This window comes from Lutjanus erythropterus, chromosome 10 (assembly GCF_056507025.1).
Source record: "Lutjanus erythropterus isolate fLutEry1 chromosome 10, fLutEry1.hap2, whole genome shotgun sequence".
Classification (NCBI taxonomy): domain Eukaryota; kingdom Metazoa; phylum Chordata; class Actinopteri; order Lutjaniformes; family Lutjanidae; genus Lutjanus; species Lutjanus erythropterus.
In genome coordinates this window covers 25375966-25401074 of record NC_139326.1, presented here as the reverse complement: position 1 = coordinate 25401074, position 25109 = coordinate 25375966, and the positions used below count along the sequence as shown (strand labels likewise).

Here is a 25109-nt window from a genome sequence, read left to right as displayed (position 1 = left end):
TGACTCAGATAACTCCAGGCTAATCTAAAAAGGGGTAAAAAGGTGGAGCGTAGGTGGAGCTGAGGCAGCCAAATGAAGCGGCAGCCTAGTGGATAACCACCTGTTACAGCATCCACCTGTTGCTCAAAGCTCACCAGCCCATATTATGCATAAATTTAAGCCTTACTATAATTTAAACAGGATAGTTAAATAAAAAATCACCCCTGTGAAGTTGGAGGAAATTAGCTACAGAGACCAAAACATGTTTCTTTCTGCTGTAAAGTTGGTGAGGTTGCTGCTTGACCTGGACCTGATTTTTTATTAAATCAAACTATGATTTCTATGGTCAAGTTTATCCTTCTTAAAGAAATATCCATCATAAAGTGTCTTATGCTGAGTTCATGCTACAGGGTTGAAGCCCTGCTTTTTCATTCACTGACAGATTTTGAAAATGGCCAACAAAAGCCCCCAGTTCAGAGGCCATGTGTGAACTGACCAAGATGGGAAAGAAAGAAGAACAAAAAAGAGCTCCCTGATACTGCACAGACACCCAAACAGGTAGGGCTGTCTCTGACTAGGATCTTTTGGTCGTTTTTCGGTCCAATCAGATCTGGTCATAACATATGAATATTTGATTCATTTTTTCTTTTTGTTTTTAGGTCAGTGCATTATGCTAAATACCTATATCAGTCAACAAGAGTATGTTTTACCAGTAAGACTCATGTTTTAATGCCTTTCATCATCACCTGTGATGTGAACATCAGATTTTCATATAGTTAGACAAAGAAAAATGTGAGTGTTTCTATAGTTCAGTGATAAAATCCAGGCACAGCGGAGCTTCACTCCCCATGCTGCAATGGCTGCTGCAGCCTCTGTCTTGCGTCACCTGGCCTGCACAGATACATGCAGATTTTGTTTCTGTCGATTTGGAATGATGGTGATGATGATGATGTTAAAATTATAGTTTTGCAAAGGGAGCCTAGTTAATTTAGGGAGGGCAGTGAAACAGCTGTTTCTGGTTAAAGAAAACATATCTTACTCTTTAAAAAAAGGTCTCTCACTGCCACGATCCTTCCATACAGACACTGACATTTAGAGTAACAATCTGAGCCTGTCAGTGCCAAAAGCAAGCACGAGCAAACAAGCAAGCGTCACCTGTCCTGCACGCTCTGCAGAGCGCTCTGATAAAGTGGCTGACAGCGCGTCACCAGTGCTCCATTTCTATCACTCTTCCCCACTTCCATCACAGTTAGTTTTGTGGTTTGCTGTTGCATTCTTCTGTGTACAATGACACAGCTAAAAATCAAGAGCTGATACTTGTTTACCAACTACTGATTTCACCTTCACTCATCACCACATGTTGTCAGGAGGATTTTTTTAAATAAGTAATGTAAAACTATGTTTCAATATTAACAATCCATAGTCACTTCTAGTGTGTATTCTCTTAGTTCAGAGTCCAGGCAGCCCCGTCAGTGAAAGATCTTGTAATGTGGGACGGCCAGTTGCTGATCAGTCATGTAGTGTGCAAATGTAGCGTGCAGCGATGTTTTGACTTTGAAAGTCGTGATGGGTAACCAAGGAATTAGTCAGTGTCACCATTCCTCCATATACTCCCTCATTTGTTTGTCTGGTGACAGTGGTAGAGAGCACTGTCTTACATGCTGGTCCAAAATCTCCAACAGATGTTCAGTTGTGCTGACATGTAGTGACTGTGAGGATCATGGCATATGAATCACACCACTTTCATACTCATTAAACTATTAAGCGACTCCTCATGGCCCGTATGGGAGCATTTATGAATGTTTCTCAACTCATTTATTCAGGTTTTTCCTTTAAGTTGTCACTTCACTTAACAGCATAGATTACAACATCACTCTCATTTGTATTCACAGGGACACACAGGCCTTTTCCACACCATCCATGTGGCTCCGTACTTAAGATGGAGGTAAAATTAAAGGGAAAATTTGACACTTTTCTTGTGGATGTCCAATTAATGGTAAATGTAATCAGTTGAAGCAATGGATGCCAGGTCTGTTCTCTATTTGCACAATGCAGTGTGATGTACATCAGTTTTACGAGCTGCACGTCTGTTCATTTCCTGTTAACGCTATAGTAACATTACCTTTGCCTCCAAACTAAAGGAGTTACTTCACTTTACTGCACTGCATCTCAGAAAACTGTTAGCATTGTTAGCTAGCTAGCATTACCATCTTCATTCATCTTAACAGAAAAAAACAAACAAACAACAACAAAAAAAAAAAAATCACCAAAAACATACTGGCTCATCTTTCCTGTGCTCTAACAAATCCCAACTTTAGTTTGGTTGAATTAAATGCTAAACAACACCAAAATCCCAAAGTTTGTGGGTGAAGGTAACATAATTATAGTGTTGACAGGAAGTAAACAGACAAATGTATATTTTCCGTGTCACCCTACGCTCTGCAAGTAAAGACTTAGGCCTTATTATTTTAACTTCATTGTTTATTTGAATATTTGATGTCATAAAGAAAAACGTCAAACTGTGATGTGTTGAACTGATTAGGTAGTCAGACATTAGCATGAAAAAGATACAAAATTGCTCAATATAATGGTACCAATAAATCTTAAGCGACATCCATGTAACCTCAAAACTCTCCAAAGTACAGACTGAAATGTAAACACTAAATATTACAGCTGTAAGTGAGAGTGAGTGGTTTTCAAGTTGCACACTCTTCCTACACACCTGTCACACTTTCAAGTGTGCAAGGAACTGTATTTTCAAAATATTTAAAAATGACAATAAAAGGCATTTTCTTTTTATTTTTTTAATCTATTTTTTTTACTTTTATTTTTGGTGCACAAGCAGCAGCTTATTCGCATTTTTCTCATTTTTTCTCTTAATTTGTTTTACCAGATGTCATTTCTGAGCTGTCAGTGATGCAGAAACAATTATTTTTTACAGGTAGAGAAAAATGTAGCCATTAAACAACCTAGCCTAAAATGAATGTGTGAAGAATACATTACATTAGCAGTTCTTGACACCCTTTGACTCCTTGAATCCAGATTGCCTCCATTCACCAGGAGCATGTTGTATAAACGTGCTGCTGTGAATTACGAGCACCGCATCAGGGATCTGCCCCGGTGATGTGGAGCTGAATAGCAGCTTGCAGCTCATATTTAAAAGGAAAACATCCACCGCTCGCTGGATTGAAACCTCGGCACAATACACCACAGCATACTTCAGCATCATTGTTGAAGGTGTCATTGTTGTCAGCGCTCGTTATCAGCCACAATAGGCACGTCCACATCGGTGTTGAGAGAAGTGTTCACATTTTTTTTTTGTTAGGCTTCAGCCTTTCCACCACAGAGATGTGGTGATTTCACAAGTAGGCGAGAAAGAGACAGAAATCTTTTACAAAATACACAACAGGGAAAGAAGAAAATGTGCTGGAAAGTGACACAACACAAAATCCGTCCCTGAGTTTGCTTTTGTACTTTTTTGTTGTTCGAGCACAGTGAAGACTGTCAATGCATTATGAGACGGATTTGCAAAGTGATTTCTGCTCAAAGAAAGCGGAGTAATAGGAGCAGAGAATGGGAGGCAGGACTGGCTGAGCAGCTTTTAAACCTAGAATCTGTTGAAGATGATTGATTTTCTGCCTAAAACTGCTGTCAGTCAAACTGTCAGCTGACCTGTTCTGACGTCAGATAATTTGTCCTAAAACTCATCAATACCTGCCTTCTCTGTATCTGTCACTCTTTTGCTTGTGGCAGTCAGAGCAACAGAAAAAAAAAATCTAAATCTGTGTCTCTTTCTAACAGTCATGACCCTGTTACTCAGGATAAACCACAGCTCTTGTTGTAAGCAGTTTCACAGTTTCATGTAGGAACTATTTTCTTTTTATTAGAGAGAAAATAGTTCTGACAGACTTTACTGCAGAAAGAAAGTAGTTCCTACATGAAACTGCTCACTACAAGGTCTGTGGATTATTTTGAGCAACTGGGTCATGATTTCTGGAAAGAGACATTGCTATTGAGTTTTTGAAATGTATTTTTTGGCACTTTGAGCACCACGGGACGAGTTCCATTTAGTCTCATTGTATTGGAGAGAAGGAAGACATCTGTATGACCAATATCTACACAACTCTGCAACTCGTAAATGGATGAACAGCATTATAAGCCAGGGGAAAAATGTTTTTTTAATTTCATCTGTCCTTTCAAGGTTTATAACTACTTAACCCAACATTTTAACACATTTATGCAATTTCCCTTGTTTTGAAGATATTTTCCTGTATTTAATCACAGCTGTTCTGGTGTCTCATCAGCTTGCAAACAAGAAGGTCAACACTAGACGATTTTGCAAAAACTCAGATTACTTTCAGATCAGTTTTTTTATATCCAGTGCCAACATTTTGTACATTCTCACTTCCAACAATATCATCACAAGGAAACTATTGTGGTTAGGGTTAGGGGAAAAACCGACAGGTGCAGACTGCAGCATATCATTCGCTCTCACAGGAAGGGGATTGGCCGCAATCTGCCATCCCTCCAAGACCAGTGTGCCTCCAGGACCCTGAGGCAAATAGGAAAGATTGTGTTCGACTCCTCCCACCGCGGATACAAACTTTTTGAGACCCTCTCCTCCAGCAGGACACTGCGATCCAGGATCAACATCTCCTGCCACAAGAACACTTTTCTCCCCGACTGCAGCTCGCCTCATCAAGCCAGAGCAGAGTTATTGTAGCTTTTGTTTTTTACTTTTTGTTTTTCATTTTTGTTTTCAGTTCAGTTTCCAGAGTGGGTTTGCTTGTTCCAGTTTATTGTTTTAAAATGTTTAGTTTTTACTGGTTTGAGTGTAAGTTTCAGTTTTTATATTATACATAACATGGGGGGTATTTGTCAGGGGCAATATTTAAATGGTACAGAATACAAATGCTTTGTGAAGGCAATTTACTCAAAGTCATGTAGAAATGAGTGACCAGTCTCAATAAACAGATGTACCAATGCATCCTCATTTGTGGTGAGAAATTTGACATTTCCTGAATATTTTTTAATTTCTATTAGTTTGATTTTGCAAGTACACAATATCATTTCAGTTTTCATTTCTTTCTATGTCTAGTTATTATTTTTATTTCAGTTAACTAAAATGTTATTTCACACACAGTTTTAATTTTTAGTTAAGTCTTCATTAACTATAATAACCTAATAACCTAAAAGATGATGATAACATTTATAGGGGTCTATACCACACAAACATGTTTTCTTTCATCTGGAAAATAAGATTTTTAGGCCAGGGCATCTCTGCAGTACTACACTATTTAATTATGATGCTGCTTTATCGCACATTTTTACTTTCCAAAAAAATGCAATTTGATTCAGCTTCTGCAATTTGAAAATTGTGATTTTGATAATACTGTGATTAACTGTGCAGGTCTACTTAGTATGTTTATTGTTGTGCACCAAAACATGATGGCAAACTGCCCGTATGTGAAAACCTACTTGGCAATAAACCTGATTCTGATATTTTAAATAGGAGATCTAAAGCATTAATTGCAGATACACCCATCCATCACCTTCACCTCCACACCCTCACTCTCCACCTCTTTACATAAAGTACCTGTCTACAGACCCTATCTCCTGCATTTGCATTGGACGTAAATCTTGGAGGGCAGAATCGTCTAACGTGGACAAAATAGTGAGCTGGTTCAGCTATGTATTATTCCTGTCATATGAAGGACGACTGATAAATTTAAAAATCAAAGCTGGAGAGTATTCTATATTTACACGCTAACCTCTTCTCCCCATTTCAAACTCTTCACTCTTTCCCATAATAATGATGATTTACTGAATTGTTTTGCTCTTCTGTTTCTTAAGCTGTTGTCCCTTTGAAACACTCTTTAATTTAAACCTCTCTGCTAAAATGATGGCAGCATGGCCTAAAAAGGAATGCAGACAGGACAAACATAGGTGGGATAGCACTAAATGTCATGTCCATTACCTTTTCAAAGACTTAACAACCTCGTAAAACATCAGGGCTGCACGACAAGAATACCATCCTAATCTGTTACTGTCAGTCTGCACTGGGCCGATTTTCTTTGTGCTTTCTAACTTCTGTGCTGAGTTTCAGTTTAGTATTACAGCTTTTGTGTCCTGTTATCTAACAAGTGTGTGAGTGGTCTCCCATTCTGACTATAGAAATTCACACATGTGAATAGCATCTACTGCCCACAGACACAGGAGCCATCTGGCCTTTTTGGTTGGTCTGTGCTGCCATTTACTGCTTGAGTCTGTGCCTACGTGCTGCATCTGTGTTTCACATATGCAACTGTAAGAGCTCAGCACTCTAAAGCCAGGAGCAGAGCAGTCTGCCAACTATTGTCAGTGGGAAGTAGCTACAGCCTGCGGGAAAGTTGCTAGATGCCACTAGATGATGTCATGTGTTAATTTGCATAATCTGTGACGTAATTCCATTAAAAAAACTAAAGAGAATCTCTTTAAACTTAACTGACCTGAACTGAACTACCTAGCTGCACCATTAGCTTTTGTTCTTTCCAGCAGCTCCCAATGTGCATCTAAGTCTTCCTCTAATATTAATAAAATGCTTTATGCAGGCTGTTGTATCGACTGTGTGCAGAAATAAAAGTGCTACCTAGAACCATATAGGTTATTGGGTTTGTCCTCAGAGGAGAATCTGGTAGAACATTTATGAATCCACCTGGAACCCTTTCAGAGAATTCTACCTAGAACCCAACATAAAAAGTCACTAAAGGGGCCTTAAAAGTTGCCAAATCAAGCAAGAAAGTCACTATGTTGGCAACGCTGGAGCAGAAACATACAGAGAGATGAGAGCATAGGGAAAAATTCTTTAACAATAATTTAGGCAAGAAGACAGAAGAGGGGATGACAAAGGAAATAAGACCTGATAGATCATCATTCCAGACTGACAGAGCGACAGACAGACAAACAGAGAGGAGGATGGAGGGAGACAGATGAAGACAGTGATCCACTGCTGTGATGTGACCAGCAGAGAGTATGGTAATCCATCTGCTGTCATTTCCACAGCACATGGAAGAAAGCACCTTTTCTCAGGACAGATGCTTTTAATTATTAAGATTTATACATTTGGATCATTTAGCAGATTTTAGCCACAGGAAAACTTAAAGGGATAGTTCAGATTATTTTATAGTGGGGTTGTATGAGGTGCTTAGTCCATAGTCAGTGTGTTACCTACAGATGGAGCTGAGTAGCAGTTTGGAGAAGCAACATGAGTACCGTTATAGGAAACTAGACGATGAAATGCTTTTGTCAGGGTCAACATATTTTAGCTACCTAAAGAAAATCAATATCAGTTAAAGTGTGCACTATATTTAGAATATTTTCACCACCTTGCTGTCAGAGAGCCTTTTTTCAACAGGAATACTCCTGTATATATATGAGCCAAATATTGCTCTTTCCAAAGCAACCAAACTCCATTGCCAAAAACACTGATTTTGACCTGTATAACATGGGAGTTGCTGCTCTACAGCTGCCTTGATTGGTTAGTTTGCGTTATTGTGTGACTTGTGAGTGAATCCAAACAAACATTTTAAAGCACCAAAGTCACACAATGACACAAGCAAGCTAACTAGTCAAGGCAGTGGTAGACCAGCAAGTCCCTTAATCTGAAAGGTAAAATGACTGTTTTTGCCCATGGGTTTGACTTTTAATGGTTTCCCATTGCAAAAAGCTCTCTTGATGGCAGGGTAAAGAAGGGAAAAATTGCACATTAAAAATCTGAACTATTCCTTTAAGGTGTAATGAGCGCAAAGGTAAAGAAAGGTAAAGAAAGAGCTTACAGTTCTTGACCTTCACATTAACAAGGATGGTTCTAAAGTAAACTTACAACTTAAGGAAGAGTTGTAAGAGGGAATTAAACAAGAGTGGAGAGTTTATAGGTTTTATAGGGTTTTTAAGTGTTTTAATTATCCTATAAACAAGCAACTGAGTGTGAGTGTTTAATTCCTTAAACTGTTTCAATTTCAGCATTTTTGCTGTGTGACACAGTGGACTTATTTTGCACGAGCATGAGTCTGCAGTCATTTTTAGTAAAGTTTAGTGTGTAGGTCAGCAGTGGGAACAGCCTGCCAGCCTTTTTGGAGCGGAGCTCCAGCAGTAAACAGTCCACAGAGAGAAACAGAGAGAGAGACATATGCGGGTGGCCTGAGAGATCAGTGTCAGCCCGAGGGCATCATTGGGCACTTCCTCTGCTTTGTGCCTTCCTCATATGTCACTCAGAAAATGTTCAGACAGACAGTCACGTGTGCGGGCAGACAGACAGATGGAAAAGAAGCAATAAAGAAAAGGAAAGACAGCCAGACAGAGGGAAAGATGGTGAGAAAAAATGACGGATAGAGCAAAAGGCCTGCAGTTTGCTTGACTGAGAGGTCTTTTGGTGTATCACTGTTAGCCCTGGGGCATTATTTGGCACCCCTGCTGCACTATGTCCTCCTCCTCATATGTCACACTGCCAGGGGGTCCCCTGCCCACCTCTCCAGGGGCCCTGTTGTAACTGTGCTAATGCCAAAAATAACCTGCGCTAATGGAAGGAAGGCAGAGGGTACGGATCAATAGGAGTTATCAATGACATTGTTAACTGAATGCAAGCTAACTTATTGTTTGCGTCCCAACTGCCCCGAGCTATTTTGGACCAGATCCGTCCCTCTGTCAACAACTGAGAAGATTCATGTTCTGGCTTATTAAGGGAGTAAAATTTGATTATTTTCAATTGAGGCCTATAAAGTTTTTCTGGCTGCTATTACTGTTTGTTTTATAAATCTCAATCAGACATGAAGATTCCTTTATGTTTTCATTTTACAGTCACAAACTAGATCTGACTGGACTTATTGCTCCGAGGGCTGGAACAATCTGCATTTCATTTGTTTACTTGGGTCAAGCTCAAGCTCAGAATTATTACTGAACGTCAGCCAGATTCACGATTATAAAAACCTACAAGACCGGGCCGAGTTTGGATGGATTTTTCTTTAGAAAAGCACAGCGGGTCAGACTCAAACTTTCAGAGACGGGTCAAACTGTAATCTGACCATGTTTATGAAAAGAAAAGGAGTCCACAGTAAAGAAATTCATGTTCATGAATTGTTTCTAATTATTAAAAATATCAGTGAAAGCTTTCTTTTTCCCTAATGTACTTCTGAATTATAATGTTTATTGTTAAGCTGTAAAATATGCTGTCTCTATAACATATGTCAGTGTCAGCTGCATTTGAAGGATCATTGGGATATATATTTACACACTGTAAAAAAAAAAGTGGAGACTGAATTTCAAGTCAGCTTACTGCAATAGATTTTTGGGTTTTGAGCCCAAGTCAAACTCTTAAGTTGAATCTTTGGGTTTTAGAAACTCAAAAAATGTATTTCAAAAGTTGGTCACAGTGAGCTGTGAGCTGTATTATTGGGGTGCCCAAAATTACATGGTTTTAACTGAAAATATTTAAATATTAGCCACTATTCATTTTCACTTCAATGAGTTTACTCAATAATTTCTGAAATACAATTTTTTGGGGTTTCTAAAACTCAGATTAGTAGTTGGGGAAAATCTTTTCAAAACTTAAGAGTTTGAGATGGGCTCAAAACTCAAAAATCTATTACAGCAAGTTGACTTGAATCTTCTCAACTCTTTATAGTGTCTATATTATATTCTATATAAAGAATATCAGCTGATGCATCATAGGATTTTTTTTTATTCACCAAAACTGGTATTGGCATCAGGCCCAAAAACCAACCTTAGACTGTTGCATAGTATCTACTGGTCACTTTGACGCACTATTCCTTATGAAAACACTAAATATTGTTTCTTTGCTATTTCAAAAGAGATGAAACGCTTTCTCATTTTAATTTTTCGCAGTTAAACCTTTGGAAAATGTCTTTTATTGCTCATAAAAATGTGATTATTGTTGCATTTTAGTGGAGCTTTCCATAAGTCCCAAAAAAATTCCCTCCTTAACGACCAAAACCTGATGATTCAGAGAAAAAAGGAAATGAAATCTGCTGCGTGACAGCAGGTCACCACCGGTGCTATAGGACATAGTGCAGATGGTCTTTATAACACTTCATTTTACTGAGATACATGCAGTGAATTTTCTCCACTCAGCATCTTTGACACTCATGATGTCATCTGTGTGTTGAGTCCCTCTCAGCGGGCTATAATGTCTCTCTGCTTCTATACTGTCCGGCACTGTGTCCTACAAGAAAATGTCTCAGATGACTGTAGCCAGTCCATAAGATGACATAACCCCTCACACTGACAGCACGCAAACAACACTCTGTATGTATCACACATTTCGCTCTCCTCCATCTGGCACCTAATCTTTGCATCATATGAGAAAAATCCCCACAGCACAGAGATAACGTCAGCCTGTTTAGTGTCAGTGGCTTTTTTGTGGCAACCAGCAGAAACCAAACTACATTTTTAAGCCCTCCATAAAAGCGGGGCTCTGAGTGAGCATGCATGCGTTCATTTGGTCATTTGTTTGCTCGCTCATGTGTAAGACGTTGTAGCTTTCTGCGCCACACAGTGTCGAGGGAAATTACAATATACAGGCAAAGCAGAGCCGTGCGTGAGTAAAATATAGTGTGTGCAGCATCCTCGCTGTAGCCTGTCAAAGTTCACACACCAGTGGGTATATATTACTGATTACTGCAGTGGCTGGGGTTAATACATGAATTTGATTCTTTGTACAGTTATTCTCACAGGGTTTAACAACAAACGTCCCCTTCTCCATTTCTTCATGCCCCACACCTCCCCCGAGAACCGACAAAACAATCTGCACCTTTTTTTACTGTTATAGCACATGTATACATTATATATCCTGCACCTATACACACACACAACCATGCATTTACATAAAAACAGATGTGTCAAACACATGCAAAACACATGAGAACACACACGATGAAAACAAACAGATTTGGAAAAATCTCTGTCAAGGAAACCATTAGGATTTCTGTTTTCCTCCAGGTGCTTCAACACTTTACTCAGCGACAGCTTGTAAATGTCTTTTCCAGCTCCTCACTCAGTGTGTGTGTGTGTGTGTGTGTGTGTGTGTGTGTGTGTGTGTGTGTGTGTGTGTGTGTGTGTGTGTGTGCATGTCCTCACCACAGTTAGGTAGTGTCAGCCTGGACAGCGGCTTGCGTCCTCCTCCATCCTCAATGCAGCGCAGCTCCTGAGTGTCTGCTTCCTCTCCTAACCACAGCTTGATCCACATGTTGTCACAGGAGCAGTGCAGAGGGTTCCCTGACAGGATGCTACACACACACACACACACAGAGAGAGAGAGAGAGAGAGAGTCAAGAACTGTCAAGAACAGTGAGGAGTAGAGCAAGAGAGTACTGCAATTTTGAAAAAAACTGCAATAGCTGAATTATGAGGCAACTGCCACAGCAAAGTGTCACATTGTGGGAAATACTTGTTTGTTTTCTTGCAGAGAGTTAGAGGATTCAGATTGATGCAACTCTTATGTCTGTTGAATATGAAGCAAGTGCCAGCCTGGTTAGACTGGAAACAGGGGGAAACATCTGGTGTGGCTCCGTCCAAAGATAGCAAAATCTGCCTAACAACACCTCTACAGCTCACTAATGAACATGTTACATTTAATTTCTGTAATCCATACAAGAGCCAAGTGTACAGTTTACAGACAAGTTGTTGTGTTGTTACATGCTTGATTAGCCTGGCATTTCTCTGTTGGTTTTTGCTTCCCAAGTGTGTTATCCAATAGAATAGACCTATAACCAATCAGTGCAATGAAACATGTGCTGTAGTGCTGAATGTTCACCAAAGTTGAACTCAATGCAAAGAAAAGATATAAATTCGTGGCCATGCCCCTTTGGTCATGTATGTGTGTCTGGGCCTTCACACATGCAAGTTGAGGCAGTGCCTAGTTCATTTTCAAGTAGGAAAAATGAGGCCTAATCCCAACCTTTCTCAAATGACAGCTTAATAGTACGTTTGAGGTGAGAAATATACAATGTAGTAACAGAATCTTGATTCTAAATTGATCAGCATTGGCTAGTTTGACAGTTTTATCTGAGATTCATGAGCCTGGTGTCTATGATGTGTCACAAATCAGGAGTGTTGATGCTCCTCTGTCAGTCTTTGTATTAAACCGGCTCCATACTAAATACACATTTGTGATTGGCCAAGACTGATAGAGACATCCTGTATGGGTGGAAATCTGTTTGAAAGGGAGTGTGGCCTATTGTGTCTTCAAAAGCAAATGAAACATGAGCTCACAGATTCGTCTGGTTCCCAGGCTTTTGCTCGACTATCTCTTGGCTCGACAGTAACTTTTTGCAGTTCGATGTCGCTGTGCGGTTGCCATTTCTACACTTTAATTAGTTTGTGTAGTATATTAGTTAACTGTGCAGAATAGACAAGGTGGTGCCAGTAGGCTACATTTTCAACATTGGAGAGAATCCATTATTTATACTAAGCTAAGCTAACTGTCATCTGGTTTAAGCTTCATATTCAAAGTTGGGATGAAATGAAAAATGTCTTGTTGATCCTTTAAGGTCACATCTCCAATAGTACTGTGCACATATTTAACAAAATATTCCAAAACAATGTTGGAATGAAATAGCACTGATTGAACAGTACTGAACTGCATTGGAAAAAATGTCCAAATTCTTTCTCTAGTGATACAAAGCTCATTTTTCCACATCATTTCAGCATCTCATTACCTCTCAATGCAATGTGAAAATGATCGCTTTATTACAAAAACAGGAGACTGAGAAAAAGGTATGTTTGGGGGCTGTGTTTGCCTTTACTGACAGGTGTCATAGCCAATCACACTGAGCCTTAGTGGTTAATTGTCGCTTGCCAACCCTGATCAGTGAATCACAGTCTCCACCCTGTTGCCTAAATTGAAATAAACATAATAATAAGCTGCAGGCAGCAATAAGCCCGACTACAGGCTTCAAAACATCTCATCAGAAATCTACGACACTGAGGATGATATATGTATATGTTTATCTACAGAGGGTGATGATAACTGGGAGGTAAACCAGACACTGAGATGGACAGACTGATAGAGATGACTGCACTGAACTCACAGATAAGAGATGTTGAGGTGTTTGAAAATCCTCCAGGACAGTGATGACAGGTTGTTATCTTTCAGATTCCTGGAAATTAAGTTGAACATCAGAGAATGAGATTAGAAAACCACAACAAAATATCAGGTCTGATGTCACAGCAGCTAATGACGGCACATTTCTACGTGCACCAATAATAAGTCTGCATTATTATGTCTCATTAAAAGTTTTCCCCTCTGAGGATTATGACAATTAACCTTTAGTGGTACACTCGATCAGTATAATAACTACCAGACTTTAAATTATGATGACAAGACCCAAAGATCAATTATAAACCCTGTTCAGTCTGAACCTGATCTGGACTTCATTTCCATCAATCTCACAGCCATAACAGGGCTTTTTTTCTATCTGGTTAATTTTCTCTTGATAATATTACAAATAAATCATATTTCCATTATGATTTCAACAATAAATCTAAAAATAAATTTAAACATAGATATACATTTTAGAAGATAACACAAATAAATAACTAAATAAATCTGCGCAGAGGTCATCATGTCAAGAAAAAGTAAGGAATAGACTGCATGCGGTTTTACTTACAGGTACTGTAGCTTGATGTTGTTCTGAAAAGCCAGCTTTGATACATATGTTAGCCTGCTGTTGGTCACCGTTCTGACACAAAAGCAAACAACACAGCGTCATGGTCATCAACATGATCGGTACAATTATCAATAACAGCTGTAACATCAACAACAACAAAAACATGAATTCAAGGTCCAGATTATCCCAAAAAAGACTGAGAAAATATATTTTGTACCAGTTTAGGTCATACTAGAGGAGGATACACCACCTGGAAAGCCAAATTATGTCCTAATTAATGCTTTATTGCAAATCTGTAATACATTAAGAAATTATTTACTAACATTAACTTACAAATGGTTTATAAAGCTTGTCTTTTTGGAATGTAGTACCACATAGTTTAAGTCACACAAGTCAAAACTCACATATTACAGTAGAAATATTATATAAGTATAGGTGTACATGTGTGTGGTAACAATTGTGAAGGTTGTTAGGTTGTTAAAAGGACATTTAAATAAATGACGTGACCACAAACTGTATCAGTCTGAAGATTATATATATCCACTAGACATCTTTGTAATTCAAACTCAGAGCCCTTTTTAAAATCTCTTTTTAAAACCCACTTTTATCTAATGGCTTTTTCTTAACTGATTGCATTTATTGTAATTGTTTATTTAAATTATTTTTTTATTTCATGCTTTAGATTTTATTTATTTTTGTTATCTGTTTTTATTGTAACTTGTGCTATATGAATACCATTTATTTATTTATTTATTTATTTATTTATTTATTTATTTATTATAGGAGTCAAGCCAAAATGAACTTATAAGTCACCAAAAAATAAAACACTATTGCAGTGCACATGAATATATTTCACAAAACAGTCTTTTCTCTACAGAGAGACCAGTAAAGCGAGGGCTGGGTAACAAACTTTGATACTTTTATGGCAGCGAACGGCTTCAATTCTACTGAATAACGAAAAATGTCTGGTCATTTGATACTGTATATTGATAAGGGATTTTGACAGTTCTTCATATTCTTATATAGTCCAACACTGTACAAAAATGTCATCATTTCCTGCATTTGGGTCTAGTTATCAGGTTGAGTAAAGTGCTCAGAGTGAAAACTGCCTCTCCTGCTGCTCTCAGGTCTTTGAACAGCTTTCTCCTTTGAAGTGAGTAATTGCAGAGTCGAGTTTAATCCATTTTCTTTGCTAAAATGGATTTTATAAAATTGGTATTGAAAAAAGTGTTGAACCAAAATTGAAAATTTTTGAATGATAGCCAGCCCTAAGTAAACCTGCTTGTTTCCATAGATGAGGAGTATTGTAAATATATTATATATACAGTATATACAGAGATCATTCTGGTTTTTGTCAGACACTCTGGTAAAGTTACATTTGTACCAAACATCAATAAACAATCTTTCTTTAAAATAAATCTGTTTTACACAAATAAAGATTTCAACTCAGTAATCCAATGGTGTCTATGCAAAATGGCCCAATTAAAAATCTTTCTAGTGAGTCGCTGTTCAGGCATATTCACAAGTCTGCCATGGTGCAGTGCCGCCTGCGCATTTATCTTTTTATATATAAACATAACAGATGTCTCAATAAAAAGTCTCATCATGCACAAAAAAACGTTTTATGTGTTGGGTGCCTTTAATATTCCTCCATTCTGTGCATTACTCAGTATTGTTAAAACCAGGTGCAGAGAGCATGTGCCCTTCATCAGCTGAGGTGAGGCTGTGAGTCGACATCATTATCTGATACGAAAAGTCGGCTGAACAGATGTTGTTGATGTCTGATTGATTGAGCTCATCTGACGTGGCTGAGCAAAGAATTTCTTTTCACCAGTTCAAAAACAAAACAAGACACCTGACAAATGATTACTGTTAAATATATTAAAATATCATTAAATCAAGACCGTTTCTTTCAAAATATTAACCCATGCTGTTCTTGATTATGGCTAAAACACTCATCCTGTCTGTGTTTAGAGTTTTGTTCCCACTGGGTCCAACCACAATTAAAATCACACACACTTGTTGTGCCTAACTTGCTTTGTTCTAGTCTGCCTACCAAATGGGATATTGGCTGGAAAATTAGATAGTGTCTACTTAACAGATTATACTGTTGCAAGAAACCGATTCTGTTTTAGATTAACAAATAAAATGAGACACAGATGCACAGCAAAATGCAGTAAGTACAAAACAGCCAGGGACACTGCCATAAACACAGCAGGAAGTTATAGCAGCAGGCGTGGACAGAACATCACCTCAACCAAAGAAGAAGGGTTATCAGTGAAGGCAAACTTAATCAATATATTTCTAAGAGTGTATGAGAACTATAGTTATCATACACTCTTAGAAAGAAGGGTTCCAAAAGGGGTCTTTCTGAGGTTCTACCCAGAACTATTTGCTTCTGAGGAACCCTTTTTTTTGACAAAAGGGCTTATCAAGGTGTCTTTGTAAGACTAAATGTTCATTAAGAACCCTTTTCATCCAAAGAACCACTTTTTTACCATCAAGGGTTCTTTCTACCATTTTATAAAATGACTCTAAGCACTTGGAATATAAAAAGGTTCTCAGTAGAACCCCCAAGTGTGTTCTAGATAAAACACTTGGATCTAAAAAGGTTCTCACTAGAACCTCCTAGTTGGGTTCTAGACAAAACCCTTGGAATATAAAAAGGTTCTTACTAGGAATATAAAGTAGTTCTCAGTAGAATGACCTGGCTGGGTTCTCGTTAACACCCTTAGAAGATGGAAACGTTTCTGGATAGAACCTCAGAGGAGGTTCTGGGTGGAACATCACTATAGAAGGGTTCCCTGTAGAACCTCTCATAAGGGAATCCGGGTTAAGCATTTCACAAATGGTTCTAGGTATAACCCTTCATGTTGGGTTATAGGTAAAAATCTGAAACAGTTCCAAGCTTTACCAGGAACAAAATGGGTTCTCCTATGGGGACAGGCTGCAGAACCCTTTATGGTTCTAGTTAGCATCTTTATTTCTATAACATGGCACAGTGTAATGAAACTGTTCTCCTTTCTGCTTTGCTGCTTGTATTTGGGCCTGAGAATCAACATTTTAACACAACAGGGGATTTTTGTAATAGCCACAGAATATAGAAATTATTCAATATAAAACACATTTTTTAAAGCAAATGTATCTGTAGGCGATAGTTTTGTCTAGCTTCCCTGGTCCAAAGTGTTTGCCTTGGTAATAAGAGCTGTAAAAGACTTACAGGTTCCTGAGATTCTTGTAGTAGTGCAGGTCTTTGTCGTTGATGGAGGAGAAACTGCTCTGGTTGGCGATGTAGCTGTCACAAGATACAAGTGTGTGTCAGAAGGCTCATTTGTTAACAGAGGGGAGCGTAAACAGAAGCATTTCAACAAGACAAAGGAACATAATAAGCCCATATAATTAGAGTTCAAAATTAAAAAATGATCTCCTGAAGGACCGCAGCTGATAAATGGGACACGGGGGGGAGATAGTAGGTTTTTTTTTAAAGAAAGAGGTGCAGAAGGTGCAGATCTCTTTTGTCTTTTCCTCAGCTTTTGCGGGCAGCGCCAGCAACAAAAAGTACATGGTATTTTAACTGGGTTAAACAAGACCACCTAAACAAATCAATATCACTTTAAGTGTATGCTATATTTAGTATGTTTTTACCACTTTACTTAGCCATCAGACAGCCTTTTCTGACGGGAAACCACTGTTGTATAAGTCAAACCTTGCTCTCTCCAAACCAACCAAACTCCATGGGTGTAATTAGTCATTTTACCTGACAGAACATGGCCTTTGCTGCCTCAGTCTATTCGTTAATTTGTGTTGTTGTGTGACTTTGGTGAATCCAAACTAACCTTTAAAAACACAGAGGTCGCACAATAATAAAAAAAACACACTAACAGATCAAGGCAATGGTACACAAACAACTCCACTGTTATGCAAGGTAAAATGACTGATTTCACCAATGGAGTTTTGTTAGTTTGGAGAGAGCAGTAGTTGGGTTATATAAAGGTGGTTTCCTGTCAGAGATGGCTATCTAATTGCAAGTAAAATGGTGAAAACATTCTTTGTTTACTATAAACTTAAACCGATACTCATTTTTTTTACATGGCCCTTTGATTAAATGGCTAAAATATGTTTTGCTGCTAACCTTGTCCTCAGCAGTTCACGACTGCTGACTGCTATCAATAAGCACCTCATACAATCCCACTTCAAATAATCCAAACTACCCCTTGAGGGGTCAACTGAAGACAATGTGTATACTGTATGTACTTTTCAAATATCACAGCTCTGGGACCAGACATCAGAGAACAAATCCTCCAAAGTGAGCTGAGTACAATCTCACCTATAGCGGGAACATGCTGTAACAGTCACAGCAGATGTCTTTGTCCTCAGTCTCACTGTTTTGTTTGGCTAAATTGCAAGGTCATTAAATGTTTTTATGTAGTAGACTTAAAGCGTCCAACTGCAGAGACAAAAATATCTCTAATTAGATTCATTTATTTTCAACATCATTATATGGATTTAGAAGTGAAGGGCCTTCATTGTAATATTTTGTTTATTGCTAATTGTGTTCAACAGAAAATGATACATTGTATTTTAAATCTCACTTATGTGAATTTACACCTACATTTTCATCAATGCAAGTGAAAAGCTCAGAGAGGATTCGAAGGACAGCATGCAAGCCTTAAAAATATTTTGTTAGGGTGTCCTGGTGGCACATTTTTACACTTCTGTGGTCTTAGTTGTGTGAAAGAATAAGACAAATGCAACATAAACTTATTAGACCTGTATTAAAAATATTCAATTTGCTGCAAGTACAGCTGTATATAAACAAAATATCAAAGGCAAATCAAGAGAACAAGGCTGATTTTAAACGTATTTGAAGGGTGTTTCACTTTTAGTGCGTTCATGAGCAAAATAAAACACATTTTGGAAGACTTCATTACCTCATTGGCACGACACTGCAGGCATATAGACATTTCAACTGCCCATCCAGTTCACTAAAGGAGGTACTCGTCATTGTATTTATGTACTTAATCATACTTCATTTGTTGCCATAAAGTTGTCACGATACCAGAATCTTCAACTTCAATGCAATACTAGTATGAAAAAAACATATCTCTTTCAATACCATGGTAAAAAGAAACAAAAGTCCTATAATTAACAACCTGCTATATTTAATCATTTTGATATTATTAAATGTTAGTTTTGTATTGTTTATAGCACCTGATTTTGAAAAGTATTGATACCTTGATACTTTTGACATACTTATGCCATAGCAGGTTGATTTAAAAATCTGTCCATCATCATGATTACGGTTCTCTTACAGACCACATCATGCATACTTGAGTGACAGGAGCAAAGAGTTAGAGAGTTGTTAGAATAAAATATTATTCATTGAACTGTGAGGGTTTTTGTAAAAGAAACGATCATGCTATTTTTTTTTTTAAATATCATGACAATTTATATGAATTAATCTGAAAACTTTTCATGGACCCCTAACAGAGTGCCAACAACCCCTGTGGGTCCCCAGACCATACCTTTGAGAATCTTCTGTTGCATATCACCTTTTCTCTCTCCTCCCTCATTTTGTTCATGCCATCACTACCAAATAAAGTCAAAATGCCCGAGAAAAAAAAAATACTGTAGTAAAAGAAAAAATACTTTGATATGCTCCTTTTCTGTAATTAAAGAAGCTAATCCAGAATGTCAGTATTTTCAGGGGTTTATACACACATTAACTAAACCCGCTCTTTGAAAAGAAGCATCTTCCACACCGTTTCACATAATTACTTTCACTGAACTACCTTACAATATTAACACGCAACTGAAATCCAATTCTGACAAAATGTTTTTAGAAAGAACATTTTATTTGTAATCCACCATAAATAACTAATTACACCGTCTACATCAGCAGATAAATGTCTGTAAATCAGCTATTAAGTCAAAAGCAGAAAGCGCCGCAGTGAAAGATGAATAATAACACTATCGCTAAACACTAAGAGCATGCATATACTGTACATCCATCTCTGGTTTATTGTCAGGTTTGATGAACCTTTCTCTGCAGAGAGGAGTTAAGCTTGGAGTTACTACACCCACATGTGTCCATTAAATCTACATGATAACCTTCTGGGCAATGTATGAGTATTGAGATATAAAAGAAAATAATGATTAGTGAGGATTAAAACTACAACAACTAAGTCCTGCCTGGTGGCACCATAAACCGTGTTCACACAGCGTCCCCAGTTCGAGTATGTCAGGGGACTTTTGTTCCATATCATCTCTCCTCTCCTCTCTCTCCCCTCAGTTTTCAACACTATTTCACAAAACTGAAATGGCCTTACATTAATGACACACAACTAAAATCCATTTCTGACCAAATGTTTTTTGGGTAACAGTCTTATCCTTAATCAACTATAAATCACTAATTATACCTTCAATGTTAGCAGATATGTCTGTAAATCAGCCATAAAATCAGTGTTCCAGTTCAAATTAGATGAATAATAAAGCTATTACCAAATATCCTTGTCACAGCATGCACACACATCCATCTCTACTTTATCGTCAGGTTTGATGAACCCTTCACTGCAGGGATGAGTTAAGCTTGGAGTTACTACACCCACATGTGTCCATTAAATCCATGATGATAACCTCTGAGCAATATATCAGTATGGTGATACAAAAGAAAAACCTGATCAGTAAGGATTGAAAAGACGACATCTAACCCTTAGAAACACCCCCAGTGTCCTGGAAGCCTATACACGGGTAAGACACTGTCCGTCCCAGTCTAACAGGGGATTTTTGTTGCCTATCACCAGTGCTTACAACTTGACATTGTATAGGGGTTTAGGAAACACTGATCAATACTTTTCACCATTTTCTGACACTCCGTGAACCAAACTGATTGATTCATCAAGAAATTGATTGAAAGATTGCCCAACAATGAAAATTAAAATAATCATTAGCTGCAGCCCTAAATGATGAGTTTGACTTGGAGTTACTACAACTACATGTGTTCATCAGCCTCAATACTATGAAAACCTCTCGGAAATACTAGTATTGTGACAGCACAGTGGAAATTCTCTCTTTGTTTTGGCTTACATGTTGTATTTCTCATCTTTATCAAAGGCTTCAGTGCCTAGAAAACAACGTTCAGCATTGTTTCTCTTGTGTTAATGTTTTTTTAAAGAACCAACACCCAGAAAGTATCCTCAACATCACAAATATTGAGGTTATCACTTCCAAAAAAGTGATATTTTCATCAGCTAGGCATACTGGAGGATATTTTCTTGGCAGATAATGTGATTCGTTTGACTAGGGCATTTAAATGACACATGAACACAAAGAATTTGAGTTTTTACCCTTTTAGAAATCCACACTGACGCTGACAGCCCATTAAATTCGGGTCAAAATGTGGATGTTTTGTCAGTGCAGATGTCATAAAACGACAAAAAGACGTTTAACCAATTAACACAGACAGGGGACAAGATAACCTCTCTCTATCCTTTTGGCAAGGTCGTTTGGAATTAGACGTCGTACGGTCATCAGTAATTTGTCTGTTTACATTAGCAGCACTCTGTGAAATGCTTTTCACCAGATCTGCTGGCTCATTTAAACTGCAGCGTCCAAGGCTCCTTCTTCTCCAAGTTCATCTGTGACAACTCATTATCAACAAGGCCGTTTATCTTCGCCAAGGAAGATATTGCTTCAATTAAATATTTTTAATCTCCTGTTTAATTGCACTCACACAATTTATTTCAAGGCCAAATTACGTTTGGTAAAATGGCAGTACACGTCAAATGCACGCTGAGATATTGTCATGATTAATTATCACCCAGCGGCTCTGAGAGGAGGGTCCAGTTTTCAAATGTAAGCAAAATGTTGACTCTGACTGGAAAAATGTCTTTTTTTTCTCTTGAGCATCGATTTCTCTCCGCTTCTGTGGTTCATTTAAATACACTCATATAAGCCATCTTGGGAAGTGTCTGTGCTAATATTTGGACAGTGGCGTCTGATGTGTGCGCGTGTCTCCGTCCACACACACACACACACACACACACATACACGTAGGCACACGCACGCTCCCGCACACAGGCTGGTCTTTGTCTGATTGTCGGAATAAAGTCATTTTTAAAAGGGCTGTTTCCACGCTGCTGTTCAAAGACTGATGTGCCCCGCGATGGCAATGAGTCTGTTATGCAATGTAGGTTACACATGATCATGCGTGTCTGAGCCTAAGCCATGCCGAATAAATGAATTGGACTTGAATTTATATCCGACCTCTTAAATCTGTCGATTCGCCTGGAATTCCTCCATGAGGTGAAGGTTTATTGCAAAAATAGACGAATTCTAAACCGGATCTGGCTCTTTCCTTTGTAGACACAGCTGAGGGGTTAAAGATGACAGTCGTTTATTTGGAAAGCGTGTGAAAATACAGCCACACTGATAAATACGAGGGAGCACTTATGAATCCGACATCTCGCTTCTTCCTTACACATAATGATGCGTGTCTGAGCCAAATCCATGCCGTATAAATTAATTGCACTTAAATTTATATCCGAGCTCATAAATCTGCGAATTCGACCTTAATTCGTGCATGAGGTTAAGATTAATTTTAAAATTAGACAAAATGTGGACGAGGTCTGGCTCTTTCCTCGCCGATGCAACTGAGGGGTAAAGGATGGCATTCCTGTATTAAGAAAGTGCTGAAAAATAGAGCTACGCTGACAAATGTGAGGAAGGAGCACTTATCCGACATTTCCCTCAGACATTGTGATGCGTGTCTGAGCCCAAGCCGAGCCTAATAAATGAGTTGGATTTAAATTCATGTCCGAAGTGGTCAGTCTGTGGATTCACCTTAAATTCATGCATGAGTTTAAGATTCATAGTAAAATTACACCAAATCTGAACCGGACCTGGCTCTTTCCATGTGTCTGTGAGCTCCAGACACAACTGAGAGGTAAATAATGACATTCCTTCATTTGGAAAGTGTCTGAAAATATAACCACAGTGATAAATTTAAAAAAGGAGCACTTATGAATCCCACATCTCCCCTGTCCCTTTTACACCATGCGTATCTGAGCTAAAACTGAGCCATATAAATAGACCGGTTTTAAATTATAATCCAGACTTTGAATCCGTGCATGAGGTTAAGGATTCCTTGTAAATTTAGACAAGATGTGGATGAGGTCTCTCTCTTTCCAGACACAACTGAGGGGTATGTAAATGATGACATTCCTCTATTTGGCAAGTGTGTGAAAATACAGCCACACTGGTAAATATGCAGCTGTTAAGAGCACTTATGAATCCGACATCTGATGCTTATGCTTGACACTCACATGTCGGTGATGTTCTCCATCTCTGCCTCGCTCTGCAGGACGGGGAAAGCATTGATGCTCCCCTCCGGGTCCACGCAGGAGATCCTGGTGCTGCTGCAGGAGCAGGACGACGGGCATGCCTCCGCGGACATCCACGGATCACCCGAGCCCACCGCCACCCCGACGACCACAACCCACCACCACCACCAGCAGCACCGCCACGTCCCAGACCCTCTCCACGGCGAGTAGAGGAGAGCCCCGCTCCCGGGTCTCAAGGCGCTCATCTCGGGTGCCAACTTCAGCTATCAGGCTCGCTGAACAAGCCCCACGGCCCGGCCCAGGTTGGCTGGGATCAAACCCGGTTCAGCCAATCAAGGAGAGGAGAAATCAAAGTAAAATCCGATGCTGAGGTGGATGCAGGCGGCGCAGCTAGAAAACCATCGGCCGTGACAACAATGACAGACAGACAGCGAGGAGGAAAAAAGAAAACAGGAGAAAATGTGTCGTCCCTTTTTCCTGCGTGTCTCCTCCAGAATCCCCCGTCAGTCAGTCAAAATCACACTGAAGCCTCACTGACGGGTGTGTGTGTGTGAGTGTGTGTGTGTGTGTGTGTGTGTGCCAGGAGGATCTCTCCCTCTCCTGTCTGTCTCTCTCTCTCTCTCTCTCCCTCGCTCAGCTGACACGCACCGACCGGATCTCCTCCACACAATGTTCTCTGTGTGTGGATGACTCTCGGGTGGTGGTGGTGTTGGTTGGCTGGATACAGAATAAATGCCACTCAGTCTGGATGGGAGATCGCACGAATGAAGGTTGTGATGATGATGAGGAGGAGGAGGAGGAGAGAGGAGGGAGAAGAGAAGAGGAAGAGGGTACCAGCGGCAGCTTCAAAGCAGATCATGTATAACGTGATACCTCATTGATCCCCCCTCAGGGAAACGCTCTTTGCTCTGCTTGCAGGAAAGGTCTGGAGGAAGGGTCAGGTGTAGAGGAGGAGGGTTTCTTGCTCAAGGGCACCTCAGCAGGGCATAGGCTGCTTTCTGGGGGTCTCAGTCCCTAGTAGGTGTTGTCAAAGATTAAATAGAGGGTTGCATACAGGGTCAGATTGATTTTAAGGGGTGCAAGAAAAGAAAATTTTAAATTAGCAGTTTAACCAATCAGAAGAGTGCTCCATTCATGTCATTAATTAACCTGACACACCAGCTGGTTTGTCACACAGAACCATCTGGGAGGTCATCCCGAGCAACTGTTAAGAAAAGGGCACGCACTTTCAAAGAAAAAATTGGCAAGTGTCTGTCTTACATCTAACATGGCCTGTTAGACATGGCCTGGTCTTCAACCAATCAAATCAAGGCTTTCGTGGTTGCTTCTCATTGTCGTCACACCTAAAACCATGCCTGTTGCTGCCAGTAGTCCCTCCTAGGATGATGATTGATGGCAACACTTTTGGTGTGGACAGAAACAGATAACTTGAAGCCTGGTGAGATGGATTTTCATGTGATCGCAAGGCAAGTCATCAATATGACACACTCTCATTTCCTTTTCGAGCTCACAGCTCAATTCAAGCCCACATGCTAAACCAGTTAGCTATATAATGGCTGTTCAGGGTGGAGATACTTATAACAGTTTGTTAAAGCTACAACAAGCAGCATTTAACTTATTATGAAACAGCCTCGATTTATTTCTCATTCCTCTATATGGCCTACATAAGTTAACAAGACTATGCAAGAAGATCGGCTGTTTCCTTATAGCAATTCTTAATGCCTGCACCTTGAGATGATCCGGGCCTGCACGTCCTAAACTGCAGTCCTACACTGTGAGTTGATCAGCTTTTTGTAACTTTTTCAGGTGTCTGTCAATGTAAAGCTCACCCTATTAGTCTGAAAACAAAAGCCCAATGCTGTGAAAATAAACTCTGGAGTTGAAGTTCAGTGGCTGCCTGCCAGACTCCATTGACATATGGCTCGATTTAACCATTATAAACATGCATTAAAACTCTCCAGAGACGCCTCTGTTTTGTAGGTTGTAGAGAACATATATGATGGACATTTGCTGTGTGTCTATAATTCATGTTAAGGTAAATCACGCTTGTTTCTTTTCATAACAATGAAAACAATGCAGAGGTTAGTATTTTGATTTCAGTCCTTTGTTGGTTGAACTTAATATCTTA

General features: G+C 39.1%; 1 protein-coding gene across 1 annotated transcript in view; it reads right to left on the bottom strand.

Moving 5' to 3' along the window:
* The window catches only part of ntrk2a (neurotrophic tyrosine kinase, receptor, type 2a), a 112204-nt gene extending 88642 nt beyond the window's left edge, over positions 1–23562 (bottom strand). Inside the window, exons 1-5 of the mRNA XM_084728774.1 lie at positions 22964–23562; positions 16861–16935; positions 13641–13712; positions 13062–13130; positions 11110–11258 (exon numbers count right to left, since the gene is read on the bottom strand). Coding sequence (XP_084584900.1) covers positions 11110–11258; positions 13062–13130; positions 13641–13712; positions 16861–16935; positions 22964–23226 — 628 coding nt within the window. The 5' untranslated portion in view covers positions 23227–23562. The remainder of the gene's footprint in view (positions 1–11109; positions 11259–13061; positions 13131–13640; positions 13713–16860; positions 16936–22963) is intronic.
* Between the last annotated feature and the right edge of the window lie 1547 nt (positions 23563–25109).